General features: G+C 45.4%; 1 protein-coding gene across 2 annotated transcripts in view; it reads right to left on the reverse strand.

Moving 5' to 3' along the window:
* Positions 1-4,052: 4,052 nt before the first annotated feature.
* Positions 4,053-17,839, reverse strand: part of BMF (Bcl2 modifying factor) — a 28,939-nt gene continuing 15,152 nt past the window's right edge. For both annotated transcript variants that reach the window (XM_043986118.1, XM_043986119.1), the window contains exon 4: positions 4,053-5,084. In XM_043986118.1, the coding sequence (XP_043842053.1) occupies positions 4,983-5,084 (102 nt within the window). In that variant the 3' untranslated portion in view covers positions 4,053-4,982. The remainder of the gene's footprint in view (positions 5,085-17,839) is intronic.

Here is a 17,839-nt window from a genome sequence, read left to right on the forward strand (position 1 = left end):
AACAATCAGAAATGTTCTCGTTGCTAAGAAGGCAAAGGCAATACCAACTTCCCCGGGGTTATCCAAAGAGGCAGCTGACAATGGACCTTGTCACCCTGGCTACTACTCATACCATATACCATTGCTGTTACTTTAAAACAAAACAAAACAAACAAAAAAACACCATACAACAGAATAGAGAAGAGAGAATAGCTTTGCTTTAAATGATTTTATTAAAAATTGTACCAATTTTTGGAAAAAAAAAGACTCCATATATATACACATTATATATATGCGTGTGAAGAACATAAAGCTAGTATTCTGTACAGTTACAAAACAGGTCCCCTTCCCCCAATTCCCCTCCCTCTTTCCCCTCCCCCAATTCCTCTTCCCTCCCACTCTTTCCCTGCCAGATCCCAGGAGGCAAAGGGCAGAGTCCTGGAGATACGTCAGCAGGGGGAACAAAATGCTACATTCTCACTGGGTCTCCGTCCACAGCAGAGAAACGAGGTCTGTGCCTCTTGGGAATAGCCCAGTTGATGTGGATTGAGGGGGGAAGGGGGAAGGGGAAGAAGGTAGGAGGTTAACCAGCTGGCCGGCTTCCTCGAGCAGGGCCACTTCAATTCAAGCAGATGAGGTCTGCCAGCTGTGGACAGAGAACGAGTGGAGTGCATGCCCCGGGGCCCCCATCTCCAGAGGGCACTGAGCACCAAGGGGTAAGCACCAGTTAGAACAGTCCTCTCTGCCCAGCACTGGCAACATCCAGGAAGCAGCAAAACCATGGCATTAGATGCAAGTCAGGAAGTCAGTCACATACAGGAGGGAAGGCCCTGGGAAGCTGTCCGAGTTGGAGTCCCCATCAAATCCTGAATACCCACTGCCAACCCCGATGCCCAGGAAACCCTGGAGGTCTTAAGGCAGACTGCCTTAAAAGCCACCAGAGAGGTGGAGGAGGGGGAGGGTTGTCACACTAACCACCTCCTGTCCTTCGCAGAGCTGGGACCCGCCTGTCCTGCCCTGTACTAGCCCTCTGACTCAGGGAAGTTCCTGGACAAGGCTCTCCAGTGTAGGATTTGCCCAAACACCAGGCACCCACATGTATCCTAAGCCATCCCATTCCTGTTTCTTCTCTTAGTCTTCTCCCCCATTTAAAAACAACACAAAACAGAACAACTTCCCCCTAAAGACAGCCAGTCTCATGAAACTAAAGGCATAGAAATGGCTTCCCTAGTTCTCACTTCCCAGAAAGCAGCCCAGCGAAGGATCACCCCTTCCCTGTCAGCTGTCTCCATCCCTTTCTCACATAGTATATGCATCCACGCATCCACACAGCACACACGTATTCCAGTGCATTCAATGGCATGGGGTCAGGAGAAGAGTTCTGGTGTCTGCAACAGGCCAGTTGGGTTGCACTGTGTCCTTCCAGCGCCTAGAAGCCACAGTTGTCTGCTCTGAACACAAACACACGCCCCTAGGGGACTGGTTTGTAGGTCATTGGGAGGTGATTTTTTTTCCATTTTGGATTGAGCAAGAGTAGGAGGCTGCAGAGAGGTCAACTCCCTAGAGGCCCAAGAGTGGGAGGCTCACATAGACACTTATTTCTGTTTCTCAAATCCAGTGGGGAGGAGGGGGAGGGTACATACCCCCTCCCCCTTCCTTTTCAAATCCAACCAACTCCACGGAGAAAGGCAGTCCCGGGGTTTGGCCCCAGGCTGCCACACCATCTTTGGCTGATCCATTCCAGCAGCCACAGACTCTGGGATACCAAGCTCCTGAGCTGGGACTGCTCTGATGTTGTCAAGGCGGCTTGCCTCTGGCCCCAAGAGAAATTCTAAGATGAATCATATGGCTTCACCCTTCTCTCAGAACCCCAGTCCAGTCTTCAGCTGGTTACAGGTCACTTCTCAAACTGCCTTCCCTTCCCTCCTCTCTCCAGCCTTCAAGCTGGTTACAGGTCACTTCTCTGGCTTGCTCCCCTTCCACCTCCCCTCCCCAAGGGGCAGCCAGGCTACTGGGGGGAGGGAGTGTCTCAGAGACCAGGCCTAGGAACCATTTTCTCACAGTGGGAGGTGGAGAAAAGCAAGGCATCGAATCCTAAACAATACAAGGTCAGCCCCTTCACCCCACCCCCTCTCCAGTTGCTTCCATTTAGTTTTTAAATTTTGCCCAGGCTTGTCTGAGGACACACTTGGTTCCTGACCTCACACCAGTTAGTGATTCTGGGGGGAGGGAGGGAAGGGAGGTGGTACAGGGGGGTGGGATGTCCAGGGTGAATTCAGTGAGTCAGTAGGTGAAGAGTGTGTGTGTGTGTGGGGGGGGGGGAATTGCCCCTGCCCCAGTCACAAGAACTCTTTGGCTCAGCTTGGGAGAAAAACCACGAAACCAAGAACTGATCCCACACATATGGGATAGAGTTGAGGAGGGGAAAGGAGAAGAAAAAAGCTTCTGAAGACAGAAGAGTAGAGATTTTTGCCTTCAGAGCTGTTTTAATTAAGCACCCGGGGTAGAAATGAGGCCTAGCCCTTCTCCATGCCCTCCAGCAGGATTAGGGGTAGGCTGGCAAACTCCTAGTTAATTTAGATGGCCAGGAACAGCTGGAGTCAGAACACTCGGTATCACAGCCTGGATACACAGAGAGAAGAGGATGCACATCCATCCCCGACACACCCTGGAAAGGATGCCAGAATCCCAGTGGGAACACTGGGGGAGAGTAGTGTTGGTCAAGGGATGGGCAGGAGAAAGGAACCTTTCCCAAAGTCCATTTGTGAGACACATGCATCCCAGCCCCCTGCCTCACTTCCTTGAGAGACTTCTCTCCGTTCTTTCTTAGCAGAAAAAAACACAGTATGCACCCTGAGATGAGATTCCAGGCTCTGGAAGGGGAGGCCTTGGGGATGGGACACCACTGAATCCAAGCAGAAGGGAGCTGACACCACTGATGCCTCATGGTCTTAGGCTCAACAAAAGCAGACTGATTTCAGAACCAATTGCCACCACCTAATGTCTCCCTCCACTCCACCAGTCCTGAGGGTGATCTGGTGCTGAAAGAAGAGACAGATCAGATAGGCAACCTATCTTCCATTCCTGATGGAGCCTTCTCTGCCCAGGGAGAACATCTCCTTCCACAAACCACATTCCTTTAGCACCCAGTTGTATCCCTACTTGGAGATTTGTTTTCCCCAAAATATAATTTAAATTCTAAGTAGTTGATTAATGTGTTTTCTGTTCCTTCTTCAGAGTAGATCTCCCTCCAGGCAGCCATTCTGATTGCTTTCTTGGGGGGAGGGGGAGCAACGACGACAGACAGACAAGTGCAGAAGAGTTATAACCAGAGGAAGTTGGAAAAACAAGGAGACACCTGAAACCCAGCCCTGAACCTAGCGCTATCTTTTGTTTGAAAAACCCCCCATAGAGGGGCAGCTAGGTGGCACAGTGGATAGAGCACCAGCCCTGGAGTCAGGAGTACCTGAGTTCAAATCCGGCCTCAGACACTTGACACTTACTAGCTGTGTGACCCTAGGCAAATCACTTAACCCTCATTGCCTCACCAAAAACAAACAAAACCACCCCCCATAGTTCAGCAGATAAAAGCCAGTAAGCACCCCTACCCCTTATGCCTTGTTTTCTCCCACCTAGCATTAGGTACAAAGGAGGATGGTAGAGAATTCCATAGAAAGCAGGAATTTCATCTTCCTCGGGGACTGACATGTCTTTCCTACCAATAAGTGAGAAAATGGCCACTTGTCTAGTGTCTCACATAACCAAGAATTTCAAACCAGGGTTCTCCTTTACCAACAGAGTAACTTTCCAAAGAAAAGCTGACAAGCCTCCAGCTCCCCCTTCCTCACAAAGGAAGCTGATACAACAAGGTGACTGATCATTCCACTTATTTTGAGATGAAGGCCAATTTACTTTTGAGTGACTCTAAGACCCTAGAAGAAAATGTTCTTATCAATTCTGGGTCACTGCCAAGTCAGATCCAGAACCTGCTTATAAGACTGGTTCACTCTACAACAGGCCTCATGGGACTGGGGAATGCCAGAGTGACCTTACCCACCCACCCACCCATGGTCTTTGGGAGCAACGCTAGAGATCCTGAGGTAGCTGTCCATGGAATTACATCCTCTGGGGCTGCCACAGGTCAGGCTTGAACCTGGATTTGTAACCAATTAAATGACTGCTGAACTTGCCACTCCTTTAGTCCCTGATGGCCACACATCCGAGATGGAAGCCCATACTGAGTAAATTTCCATTATGTTCAAATGACAGTGGTCAGAACAGTGCTGCCACACAGCACTGTTCTGTATTAGGCTCAGCAAACCTATGTTTTCTTTGCTCTGAGGGGGAAGAATTCACAGCCATAATCTGGAGTAAGGAGTTGCTGGAAAGAGGATTATGGGAGAAGCCGGGCAAGGTGACCAACACAGGACTGATGTCAGCACATCTGGTTTGGTTTTCCCCACACAAACCCAATCTCTGAGCTTGGGCATTAGAATCTATGCCAAACATCAGCCACAGAGAAGAGACTGGCTCTGTGAAGTGGGAGGAGCCAAAGCCAACTCGAACTTCATTGGTTAGTTAGCACTGTCCTTAAGAAGAGGCTTCCTTCCCAGAAAGGACTAGTTGGCTGGCATCTCAAACACCTGCTTCTTCATGGGTCCATTTGCCAGGAGCCAGCAGAAGGTCTCATCAGCACAGACACATCAGCCCTTTCTTCAACAGTGTTTGACCAAGTCTCCCCAGCCTGGTAGGGGGCTGGGAGCAGAGCAAAATGTCCCTTGTTGAATTGGTCTTATGTACATAAAGATAGTAAAACAAACAAACAAAACCCCAGAAACAAACAAAAAAATCAAAATAATAATAATAACAATAATAATAATAATAACAAAAGCTTCACAAGACACAGTGCCAGTTTTCCTGGAGTTCTCCCCAATGTCCTGCTCCAGGAGTGGAGGTGGAAGGGGTCTCCCTGTGGTCCACACACAGAGAGGGGCAGCAACGTCTCACCTAGGACCTGCCCCATTTCTGTTCTCCTCTCTGTTCAAGGCCAGATTATGAAGGAAGAGGAGGATCTGCCACCACACGTGGTTTCGGTTCTGCTGGTGCTGGAAGACAAAAAATAAAAATAAAAATAAAAGCCACCTAAGTCCCATACAGACTCCTTATCAACACCAATAAAAGTTCAGTTCCACATTTCTTGGGGCAGGCACTTTAATCCTATCAGCACAGCAAGTTGGAAAGGGGAGGGGAGAGAAAGGGGTAATGGGGAAGAGAAAGTTAAGTTCTCCAAAAACAATTGTCGATCTAACATTAAAAAGAAAAGACCAGACTCTTTAGGCATTGTGCACAAGAGGATTAGACTCCTTTCCCCCTCCTGCCTGCAGGATTTTACAGAGTTTAGCCAAGAGCTGCTTTTAATCAGATTGGCTCCTGAGCCTCTCAAACCCCAGCTGCACTAACAACAAACTTTTTTCAGAAAGAAAGGGAAAAAAAGTGCCCCTTTCCCCCCAAAGTAACACAGAGAACAAGGGAGTGGGGAGGGAGAGGGGAGGGAGTCTCCATCTGCAAGTGATTTGACACTGTGAAGGTCAAAGGGTTAATCTTCAATTTAAACCACACTGCTGAGGCAGCAAAAATCTGATTTCATCCAGTGCAAACACACACACACACACACACACACACACACACACCACACACTTGTGCACCCTCCCGCTTCCCCTGCTTTCCCTTCCCAGCATCTCCAGCTCAGTCCTGCCCTTTTTATAGCTATTCTTGACAGTAAGCCATAAATAATCCCTCTTGGAGCCCTTTCCTACTGACTGGAGCCAATTAAACCTTAAGCAAGAGCATACTTTAAAACAAAACAAAAACAAAGCGTGTACACTACGCTCCCGGAGGTTATCCCAGGTCCTACTGTTAAGCAGGAACACTGGAGGCAAAGTTCAGGGGTCAGTGGTCTCCAGGATGCCTGCTGGTGCCCTACCCAAACAGGTACCATTTCTCGGGATTCCATAGGGACTGGAGAGAGCAGGCCCTCCTCTGCCTCTGATATCCATTGGCTAGGAGGGTCTTTGTTCAAGAAAGATAGACTTCTCTCCTTATCTAGCTGGTTGGGCCAGAGGACTGGGTTGGGGGATTGTGTCCTGGAAGGAGAATGTGGTGGAAAGTCCCTGTCAGAACCTGAAAGGAGGAACCCTCTGTACTAGAGCTTTTCCAATGGCCTAGTCAGCAAATCAGACATTTGAAGATAAATTTCATAAAATGTTTCCCCAGGGAACTTGAACCTCCTCTTTAAAGGAGGCTTCAGCCATAGCACCAGGCAACTCTGGGTATGAGTCAGATGGCCTGAAAATCACATAGTGAGTCAGTTCCAGCAGAACTGGAAACTGACCCCAAGTTTCCTGACTCTGAGGCCAATACCAATAGCAATACCATCTGGCCACCAACCTCCCCGACATTTTCCCTTAGCAGAGGTGAACTTGCTGAGGATCTATCTCACCTGTGACCTTGGCCACAGAGATAAGAGATACCTTCTAAGGCATCTGGCCTGAATGGTCACCAAGAGGAACAAAGAGATGCCCTTGGGGACACTTCTTAGAGTCCAGTAGAGAGGAGAATCTCTCTCCCCCTTCCAGAGGGATAATTATCAGGAAGGGGGGGAAGGGAGGGAGCAATCATACTTAGGAGCCAAGGGAATACAGGGATGTGCCAGTGAAGGAGGCCTGCAGATACGTGCCAGGGGGAGACTGATGACTTCCTCCTGTTTTGTAAATGAGGACAGTAAATGAGGAAACCTGTGCTGGGTTTATATAATCTGGTTAGAGTAAAGCAGTGTGAAAAAGGACTCAGATACAAACCTGCCTATTCAGGCAGTCAGGCAGCTGCCGGGCAGACCACTCCTGGCCCCCTCCCCCAGCTGCAGGGGGAGACAGGCGCTAAATCTGGGTGGTGCTGTAAGAAGGGAGACAACACACACACACACACACACACCCTCACCCTCCAAGGAAACGATAAAGCACAATCCTCCTGGCTGTTCCCACCACACTACCCTCTTGTATTATCAGAGCAGACCACCTGCTCCCTCTTCTCACCGAGAGCGAAGAACGGGGCAGGAAACCAACTCAAAACCACAGTAGAGGCATCAGGGTACAATGGGAGAGGTCTGGCTTTGGAGTTGGAGAACCTGGGTTCAAATCTCACTTGTGAAGCTCACTCACTATGGGAACTTGGACAAGTTGCCACTCTGGATCCCGGTTTTCTCATCCATAAAACAAGGTGGTTGAACTAGGTGGCCTTCTAGTTCCCTTGCAATCCTATGAACTGAGGACCTATCAGCCAGACTTTTGGAGCACCATCTCAGGATGTTCCACATTGTCATCTCCAGGATCTTGGGGAAAACTTCACAAATGTAAGAGCTGGAAGGTTAGATTGCCATCGAATCTAACACATATCAAGAATCCCCACTGCAATATCTCCCAACAAGTGGTCTAAGACCTTTATGAAGGAAAATGTGCTACCAAGGCTGCCCAGGATACTTCTAGGTAACTTCCTAACGAGAGGGTTTCCTTCTATTCAACCAAGCCTTCAATCTGTCTCCTCTCATTGCTCCTAGCCCTGCAAGGACACATCAGATGCCCTTCCAAATCACAGCCTTTCAAATGCTTGGAGACATCTCCCATGCCTCTCTACTGAGTCTTCTCTTTCCTGTTTCTTCCAGTTTCATCTCCAGTTTCTTCAACCATGAAGGCCTGGCCTTCACGCCTCCCATCATCATGGATTCCAAATCACTCTGGCTCTCACTGATTGGCCAATAATAGGTCCCAGCCCAAGCCTCACATCATTGGGTTTTGATGGCTCAGGGTGATTGTAAATAGCAATTGTTTCTGTTCTGGCCAAAACCCTGAGGTCTTCCCTCCCAAGACTGATTCTTTTGGGAAGGCAAACTATACCATCTTTTGCCTCATTTCTTACCTAGCTTAATCACTGAAGGGGCATTGCCTCAGACAAACTGGGACCTGGGAAAGACCCTAGCTTAAAAGGTCAAGGTTTCGGGGCAGCTAGATGGCACAGTGGATAGAGCACCAGCCCTGGAGTCAGGAGGACCTGAGTTCAAATCTGGTCTCAGACACTCGACACTTACTAGCTGTGTGATCCTGGGCAAGTCACTTAACCCCAATTGCCTCACCAAAAAAAAAAAAAGATCAAGGTTTCCCACTGCATCTGGGGTCATCTCCAGTCCTCTTGACCTATATCTTGTCACTGGACCCAGATGGCTCCAGAGGAGAGAGTGAGGCTGATGACTCTGCACAGCCCTTCCTCACTTAAATCCAATCCACTCACAAGTCAAGACATCAGCTTCCTGACATCATTGGTCCTCTTCTAGAACAAAGGACAAACATCATCATCATGGGCTCATAGGATCATAGATTTTAGAGCCTGGAAGAATCCCATAGTCCATCCAGTCCAAACCTCCTCATCTTTGTTTGTTTGTTTGTTTGTTTGGTGAGGCAATTGGGGTTAAGTGACTTACCCAGGGTCACACAGCTATTAAGTGTCAAGTGTCTGAGGCCAGATTTGAACTCAGGTCCTCCAGAATCCAGGGCTGGTGCTCTATCCACTGCACCAACTAGCTGCCCCCAAACCCCTCCTCATCTTACTGTGAGAAAGCTGAGCTCTAGGGGTGACAAGGTCACAACCATAGTAAGCACCAGAGGTAGAGTTTGAACCTAGGTTGATAAATTAGTGAATGAATAAGAAAAGTATTCACCAAGTACTTATTATGATGCGCCAAACACTGCTCTGAGAGCTGGGAATAGAAATACAAAAACCCCACACTTCCTGACTTCAAAGAGCTTAGATTCTATGGGGAAGACCACAATACAAGGGAGTGGAGGCCAAAGTGGGGAAGAGTGTTTTGTTCTAGAAAGCTGCAAAGATAATGAGTAGAGTCATCAGACAATTGAGCGAAATGTTCTTTCTAGGAATGGCAGTATTGATTTGATTACTGATCTTATGGCAAGCAATGGAAACCATGGAAGCATGTAGTGGTGGGCAGGGAGCCGGATGAGCCCTTACCAATCAGGAGCACAAGGCCCCACGGTGGGAGCTGGAGTGCCTGATCACAGGCAAGAGTAGTGTGCAGTAGCAGGAAGGTGGTCTGACCGCTGTACTAACCTGTCTTCCAGATCACCCTCTGGCTTACTGTTGCTGTTTCTAAAATGTGGCACCCAGAACAGAGCACAACACCCTAGATGCGGTCTGAATGGGAAAGTGTGCAAAGAAATGACCTGTGTTCTGGACACTTGTGTTCTTCTTAATTCAGTCTAAACTCACATTGGTTTTTTTGGCTGCCATTTTGCAGAGCTGACTTACATTGTGCTTGTGGTCCACTAAAACCCCAAGCAAGATCAAGGGTACTTAACTCTGGGATCCATGAACTTTTAAAAAATATATATTCACTATGATTGGTTTCCTTTGCAATCCCATGCACTTTATTTAAGAACATTTTCCAGAGAAGGAAGGGATGCATAGGATTCACCAGACTTCCACACACAAAAATGGTGAAGAACTAAGAACCCTTGCTGCATCATCTTTATATTCAATGATTATTTAGCCATACCTTGCCCATCTCATGCTTGTCAAAGTGTTTTTTTTAATCCAAGTATAGGATTTTATATATCTCCATTAGATTTCACCCCATACTTTTTAGCCCACTGTTCTAAGCCTCTCAAGATCTAGTTGGATCCTAACTCTAACCCTTAACTCCAGGCCCTAAGGTATATGTTACCATTACTATATCCAAGTCATCTACAATATGACAAGTAAGTGTCTATGTAATTCAATATTTCTCACATTCCCAATAGGGAACCTATCGATCTGTCCACCAAAAGCATTTGATTGAGTGGCTACTATGGGTCAGGCACTGTGCTCAGTAATAGAGCGACAAAGCAGAAAGTGAAACAGTGCCTGCCCTCAAAGAGCCTATACTCTATTGGAGAAGCCAACATGTACATCGGAGTGCCTGAGACAATGTCCATTGAAAGTAGTACCAGCATTCCCCCACTCCCCCACCTTAATCAGTGCCCTGAAGAATTGACCCCAGCATCCTGTTAAATTGTTGTTGTTCAGTTGTGTCCGACTCTGTGACCTCATTTTAGGGTTTTCTTGGCAAAGATACTGGAGTGGTTTGCCATTTCCTTCTCCAGCTCATTTTTAAAGATGAGGACCTGAAGCGGGCAGGGGTAAGTGATTTGCCCAGGATCACATTGCTAGTAAATATCTGAGGCTGATGAGTCTTCCTGACTACAGGCCCAGCACTCTATGCTCTGTGTCACCCAGCTTTCCCATCCTGTTAAATACGAATATACAAAGGGGATTCTTGGTGACAGAGATGGGGTGGGGGAGGGAGGGAACTTAGCAATCAGTGGGGTTAGGAAAAGCTTCCTTTTGGCTTATAAAGCACCAAGAGCTCTTGGGAAACAAAGTACTTCGAAGTGCATTTCTGAAGAATAATGTCAACGTTGTGTGTGGGGACACAGAATCAGCCAAGGAACTGAAACTGCTGTCCCGTCAGGGAACGCTGAGCTGATTCAGGAAAGGGAGGATCAACAGGGCAAGGCTCTAAATTGCTTACTGAGCTCTACAAAAGCCAATGGAAGGGACAGACTAAACAGTCAGACTTGGAGCAGAAAGGGACTTGAGAAGTCAGCTAGTCCAATCAAACTTCTTATTTTACAGATAAGGAAATGGGGGCCCAACAAGGTGAAGGCACCTGGCCTGAGATCCTATCAGTGGTAAGTGGCAAGAGCTGGGACTCAGAGCCTGCTATATCTATGCTTCTCAGATAGTTATCCAAGTACTTCTGGGACAGCTGCAGCATACAGTAATGGACTGGGCCCAGAAGTGAGTAGTTAGACGAGATCAGCTTGATCAATAACACCTAGGTGGTACAATGAATAAATAGAATCCCAGATCTGAAGTCTGGAAGACCTGAGTTCAAATCCAGCCTCATACACTTACTAGCAAGTCACTTAAACTCCTTCAGCTTCTGTTTCCTCATCTGTAAAATGAGGGTAATCAAGCAATAAACATTCATTAAGCACCTACTATATACCAAGCACTATGGTAAGTGTTAGGAATAAGAAAAGAGGCAAAAGACAATTGGCTGCCCTCAAGGAGTTTACAATCTAAGGGAAGAGACAACATGCAAACAAATAAACACATACAGGACATCAATGGACCAGAACCAGCTAAAATAGGAAATAATTAAAAGAGGGAAAGCACTGGAATTAAGAGGGATAATAATAGCACCTGCCTTCCCAAGGTTCTTGTGAGAATCAAATGAGCGGTTTATAAAGTGCTTTGTAAAACTTAAAAAGAGCCATATAAGGGACAGCTGGGTGGCGCAGCGGATAAAACCCCAGTCCTGGATTCAAGAGGACCTGAGTTCAAATTTGACCTCAGACACTTGACACTTACTATCTGTGTTACCCTGGGCAAATCACTTAACCCTCATTGCCCACACACACACAAAAAAAAGTTGTTTTTAAAAGAGCGATATGATTGCTAGAAGAAATAAATTGTGCTGTGTTTTCAATGATTTCCAAAGTGCCTGCTACCACAAGAACCTCTCTTTTTAACACTGACAGTCTTCTAGCGATGTTGTATAAGGCAAGGATTCATCATGGAACGCCATGATCTCAGGAGGAAAACTGCACGTAACCCAAAGGGAAATGGAAAGACACATGGTGAGGCATAAATTAGATGCAGCACATTGCCAAGAACAATCTGGGCCTCAGTTTTCTCATCCGCAAAATGAAAAGGTCAGACTAAATGGCTTCTGAGTTCCCTTCTTACAGCACTAAATCTATGATCCTAAAGTAGCAGTGATAGATTATCAAGGGCAAAGATAACCCAGAAAGGGGGAGCCTGTCAGATGGAAGGAGAACTGGTGGATAGAGCACCCACTATGTTCATTATACTGTTTCCCTCCAAGATATTAAAAGAACAAGAAGATCAATAAGAGTATAAGCTTCTTGAAGACAGGAACAGTCTCATTTTTGTCTTTGTATTCCTAGTGACTAGCACAGTCTAGTAGTTGATTGATTTCATCATGTTAGAAGTTTTATGGAAGGATTTATGGGGAAATATGGAAAAGAAATGCATATACCAGATAGAAAGTTGTGGAGGGAGTTCCCACCCTGATAGAATTCAGTCTCCAAAGTAGGGAGTTAAAGCACTACAAAGCCAAAGTCCTCCTACCATGATCCCTTCAAGTGAGAGAAAAAATGCCAGAGCCTAGTTTGTGCATCAAACTTAACTGCATCCTGGGGTTATATATTTAGAACTTGAAAGAAGCTTACAGGCCATCTGGGTCAATATTCCCTTTTTCACACATGAGGAAACAGAGGCCCAGAGAACGGAAATGACTTGCATGTATCACACAGCTAGTAAATGACAGAGCCAGGATTTGAATCCAAGGCCTCAGACTCCAAATACAATACTCCTTCCACTGTGCTATGCTGCTTCCTTGATAGATGACAATATTTGTGGTAGATCTCCTTAATGTTTGCTGGGAGTAAACTGAGATCAGAGTCTTAATTTTACAACCAAGGGAAGAAATCTGGTGTAGTAGGAAGACTACCAGAGTGTGAGTCTAGACGCTTGGAGCTTTGGTGTCCTCACCAATAAAGTGAAAAGGGTCTGCCAGATGATTTCTAACATTCCCTCCTGGTCTAAATCCTATGATTCTCATCCTGGTTCCACCGCGGACTACGTATGTGATGATGGTCATATTACTGTACCTGAATATCCATTTCCTCATGTGCCAAACAAAGGCACTAGGCAAGGTCTCTTCCAGATCTAACATTCTACATTTGTTACTCATGTGTCTCCTTAAGATTCTGACTCAGAGCTCCATCAACCTAGCCCTATCATCCCTGGAGGGTGAGCCCGAGAGGAGCCTGGAGACCAGACTAAACCATCCAGGAACCGTCTGAACCACACTGTATCAGCAGCACAATGTGACAAATGCAGAATGGGAATTGTGAATATGCACACAGGCCTCACATGAGCCCTCAGGGCACAGCCAGACACAGCCATGCACACATGTCTCCACTCCATCTTCCCTTGTCATTAAGCAGCCCCCAAAAGGCCCTTCCTAAAAGGAAACCAAGCCACCTCGAGTCGAGAAAAATCAAAGAAGATCCTGATTACAAGAAACAACCTGAAAAAAAAAAGTTTGAAACAAAGAGGTTTGACTAGCAAGGAAAGAAAAACTGTTTGGGGGGAAGGCAGCGGGTGAAACACGGGAAGAAGGAAGGAAATCAACTTTTTCTGAAAAGAACACAGAGAACTCGACAAGACCAAAACATGGGAGCGTCAGATTTATTGTTCAAGATTCCTTCAGGGGCAGGGGGGACTGGGAGAGCTGTACTTGGCATCCAGCTATCAAGATGACCCCTTGTACAACTTGCTGCAGATCCAGACTCACTAGATGGACCTTGGCCTAGAAAAGGAACTAATACCCAAGTAGCTCCTTCAGAGTTCCTGGATGTACAAGGGGGACATCCCCAAGGATGCTAGGCCTAAATGGGCCCCGTAATATAAACTCATGCCACTGTCTCCTCAGTCTTAGTGACTTCCCTCTGAAACTATCCCTAGTTTGTCCTGTATATAATTTGTACATCGTTATCTTCATACAGCCTCCCCCCAGTAGATTCCCTGAGAACAGGGACGTTTTTTATTTTTTGCTTTTCTTTGTAAACCCAGAGCATAACAGATATCCAGTAGACAGTAGGCACTTAATAAATGCTAGTTGAGTGATTGAATGCCTCTATACCAGTATTCAATAGGATACTGAAGGGCAAGTTTAGGCACTGAGGAAAAGAATATACACAATGATGAACTTTCATTTATTTATTTATTTGTTTGTTTGTTTGTTTATTTATTTATTTATTTTGGTTAGGCAATTGGAGTTAAGTGACTTGCCCAGGGTCACACAGCTAGTGTTAAGTGTCTGAGGTCACATTTGAACTCAGATCCTCCTCAATCCAGGGCTGGTACTCTATCCACTTCGCCACCTAGCTGCCCCATATACACAATGATGATGATTGTTATTATTATTACTGGCCATTATAATGAAATATGGTGAATGGTAGTAGATAGAGAATTGGCCTCAGGGTCCTGATAGACACAAACCAGCTGTGTGATTCTAGGACAGTTACTTAACTTCTCAATGCTCCAGGTAACTCTAAGAATTATTGATTCATTTCAGTCATATCTGACTCTCCACGGCCCCATCTGGGGTTTTCTTTGCAAAGATACTGGGGTGGTTTGCCATTTCCTTCCTCAGAACATTTTACAGATGCAGAAACTGAGGCAAACAGGGGAAAGGGACTTGCCCAGGGTCACACAGCTAGGAAATGTCTGAGGCTGGATTTGAACTAGGCCCAACGCTCTATCTACTGTGCCACCTAGCTGCCCCCAACTCGCTAAGAACAGCTGTTGCCAAGCAGGCACTGCTCTGCACTGGGAGAGGAAATTCCTCACTGAGAGAGCTCCTTATGCCTTTGAAATTACAGGTGTGATCCAACCCCCCCCCCCTCCGCCCAAATCATTAGCAATAGTTGATCTTGACATAAAGCTTTTTAGTTTACAAAATATATTCATTCCCTCATTTATTCATCACAACAACTTCATGAGGCAGCCAATATCAGTATTATTCTATTATCCTCATTTTTCAGGTAAGGAAATTAAGGCTATATGAAGTTAAGTCAAGGTTGCACAGCTGCTCAATGGTAGAACTGGGATTCAAACCATGGGCATGTTTAAAGGGCACTCCGGCGGAAGCAGTGAACAATTGGAACAGAAACATTACAAAATAGGGGAGTTGCTGTATTCGAGAAAGCATCACCAGTATGGGAGCTCATATTCTAGACCAGTGACCAGTTCACCGTTACTTCTGGTCAGAAGCTTGTCTGTATTATTTAGAGCACAGGATCTGGGCTCTGTGCAGTGAGGCCATAAACTTGGATGGGGGAAAAAGAAAATTACATCTTTGTTTTCATTAACCCCTAACTGAAATTTAGTATTTCCTTTCCCCAAAATACTTTTTTTTTTCCTGATAAGGGGGCCAGAGGCTTGATCAGACTGTTGGAAGGGTCTAATTCAGAGCTCCTGACCAAGTGAGATGAAGAAAACAAAGAAAGAGTATAAATACATACATCATAGCTTACATTTATATACATTTTGATGGTTAGGATCATTGATTTAAGGCTAGAAGGGACTTGAGAGATCTCATCCAACCCATTCATTTTAGAGAATAAACTGAGGCCCACCCAAAATCACACACTATTGGTAGAATGGTGACAAAATGCTTCCCCATACAGCTAATCCTAAAAATAAGTGCTTGGCATTATTATCCTCGTTTGACAAATAAGGAAACCAATGTTCAGAGAGGTTAAATAACTTCCTCAGATACAAAAGTACTCAGTGGCAAAGCTGTAGACTCAAACTCAGGTCTTCTGTTTGGGTGGAGCTTTCCAATAAACTACATGCTGCCTCCTTGTCACTCTCTCTTCACCACCCAGAACATGCAAGCGTACAAAGCAGGCAACTGATAATCACTTGTGGATGGAATACAAAGAAATTAGACTAGAAGTGGCCCCTTGGCCAAGGCCAAAAGCTGTCAAGCCAGAATGAAAAGAATTATTTTGTTTTAAAATACAATTATGTTCATTGCCTATGAGGAAATCCAACTAGTAAAAAAGAAAAAATATGATGGTTCATTTTATCTGACAAGGTTGAATTATTCAATCTAAAGCTTGCCCTGATTTATAAGGCTTCTCTGTCTGAAGGAACAGAGCCTATATACCCTGCCTTAGGTATACGGGATCTTCAGTTTGCCAGGATCTCTGCTTCTCCTCTCTTGCTACCAAACAATTTGTATATATTTCATTGTCATTTACTTCCCAAGTGTACTCTTAAGCTAATTTTTAGCTCAAAGAAATACAAAGAAGAAGGAATACAGGTGTGGCTCACTTTTTGAAAATCCCACCTATGAAATTCCAAAATTCCAAAAAAGTGAAACAGGGTAGGTAAGGGAGATGCCATGGGGCACTAAGTGACATGCCCAAGGTCATCCAGTCAGTATGTGCCAAAGGTAAGACTTGAACCCTAGTGATCCAAAGGCTGAGGCCAGCTCTGTCCTCAACATTGTGTTCCCTCTCTCTACAGACTGCTAAACAATTGCATATCTGCATTATTAGAAGCAGCTTCCTCATAGAGGTGTTCCCTCCCCCATTGAAAATATAGATCCAGAACAAAGGGGCGGGGGGTATATAAATCATATTGCAAACTTTAGAGCAAGGTAGCAACATCAGACATTATTATTGTTCCTTAGGTGTGGGGGCAGTTATAAGGGTGTGGAAATTTCCCCATTCCCCACCCCTACCCCCACCCACCCACCCCCGCCTCCCCACTGATTGCAAAGTCCTTACCTCTCCAAACCTCAGGATTCTCAACCATTCAATATGAGTCACCACTGTGAAATGGTGGCCTACAAAATTAATTGGATCTTAGGTTCCATAGTTGGAGGGATGGTAACCCAGATTAAGGAAATGAAAAGTTCCACCATACTCTGTCCTGGCTGATGAGAAAAACGACTGCTAATAAGCAATGATTTAGGGGAGATCCAGAGCTCCCCCCTTTTCTTATAGTCCTCATTTTAAAAACTCAGTCTCTGGAGGTTGAGCTAATCTCTTCTACTCTAACTCCTAACCTAACCCTACAAGGAATTTCTAATGTAAGGTGAATTCCACTCAATTAAATTTGGGTGGAGATAGATCCTTTTGTCTAGACTGCCCAAGGCTGGGGGTGGTCTGGGTATAGCAATAGTCTCTCTGGCCAAGAATGACATGATGTCACTCTCAGCCCTTCATTTTAATATTAATTCTCTCATTAATTGTTAACCAATCAGAGTTGATTGCCACCCTCAGGAACACTCGTCTTTCAAGGGCATATAAGATGTGAGACCACCACCATGACTGTCATTGGCATTCGAGAAGGACACTGACCTTTTATCAAAACGTTGGCATTATCATTATTATTTTTTTTTTTTTGCGGGGCAATGGGCGTTAAGTGACTTGCCCAGGGTCACACAGCTAGTGTCAAGTGTCTGGGGCCGTATTTGAACTCAGGTCCTCCTGAATCCAGGGCTGGTGCTTTATCTACTGCGCCATCTAGCTGCCCCCAAACACTGGCATTATTAATAAAATGACTAATTACCCAGAAATTACATCTCTCCAACTTTTAAAATGTCACCCCGGACTCTATCTGGATTATTGTGATCATTTCTGTGCATGGCCTTTTAGGAAGGCCACTGATAAGCTGAGAGCTTCCAGAGGGTAAAGGGAGTAAAGAATATATATAGCAGGATATATATAGGTATACATATATATGTAGCTATATACATATACATACACACACATATATACACTCATATCTATTTTATGTAAATATACACATACATATGCATATATGTATATATATATATATGTGTGTGTGTGTGTATGTGTATATGTATGATATATTGTTATATATTATAGCAAGATAAGTTGAAGAAACTGAGAATGATTAGCCTGGAGAAGTCAAGACTGGGGAGGGGGGGAATATATAATACAGTTTAGGGAGGAGGGCATGACAGCTGTCTTCAAGGATTTGAATGTTTGTCATCTGGAAGACATCCTGATTAGTCCCAGATGGCAGGAACAGGAACACTCCAAGGAAGTAGCAAACAGGCACATTTAGGCTTGATATAAAGAAAATTTTCCCAATGATAAGAATTATCCAAAAGTGGAAT

Source organism: Dromiciops gliroides, chromosome 2 (genome assembly GCF_019393635.1).
Source record: "Dromiciops gliroides isolate mDroGli1 chromosome 2, mDroGli1.pri, whole genome shotgun sequence".
NCBI lineage: Eukaryota > Metazoa > Chordata > Mammalia > Microbiotheria > Microbiotheriidae > Dromiciops > Dromiciops gliroides.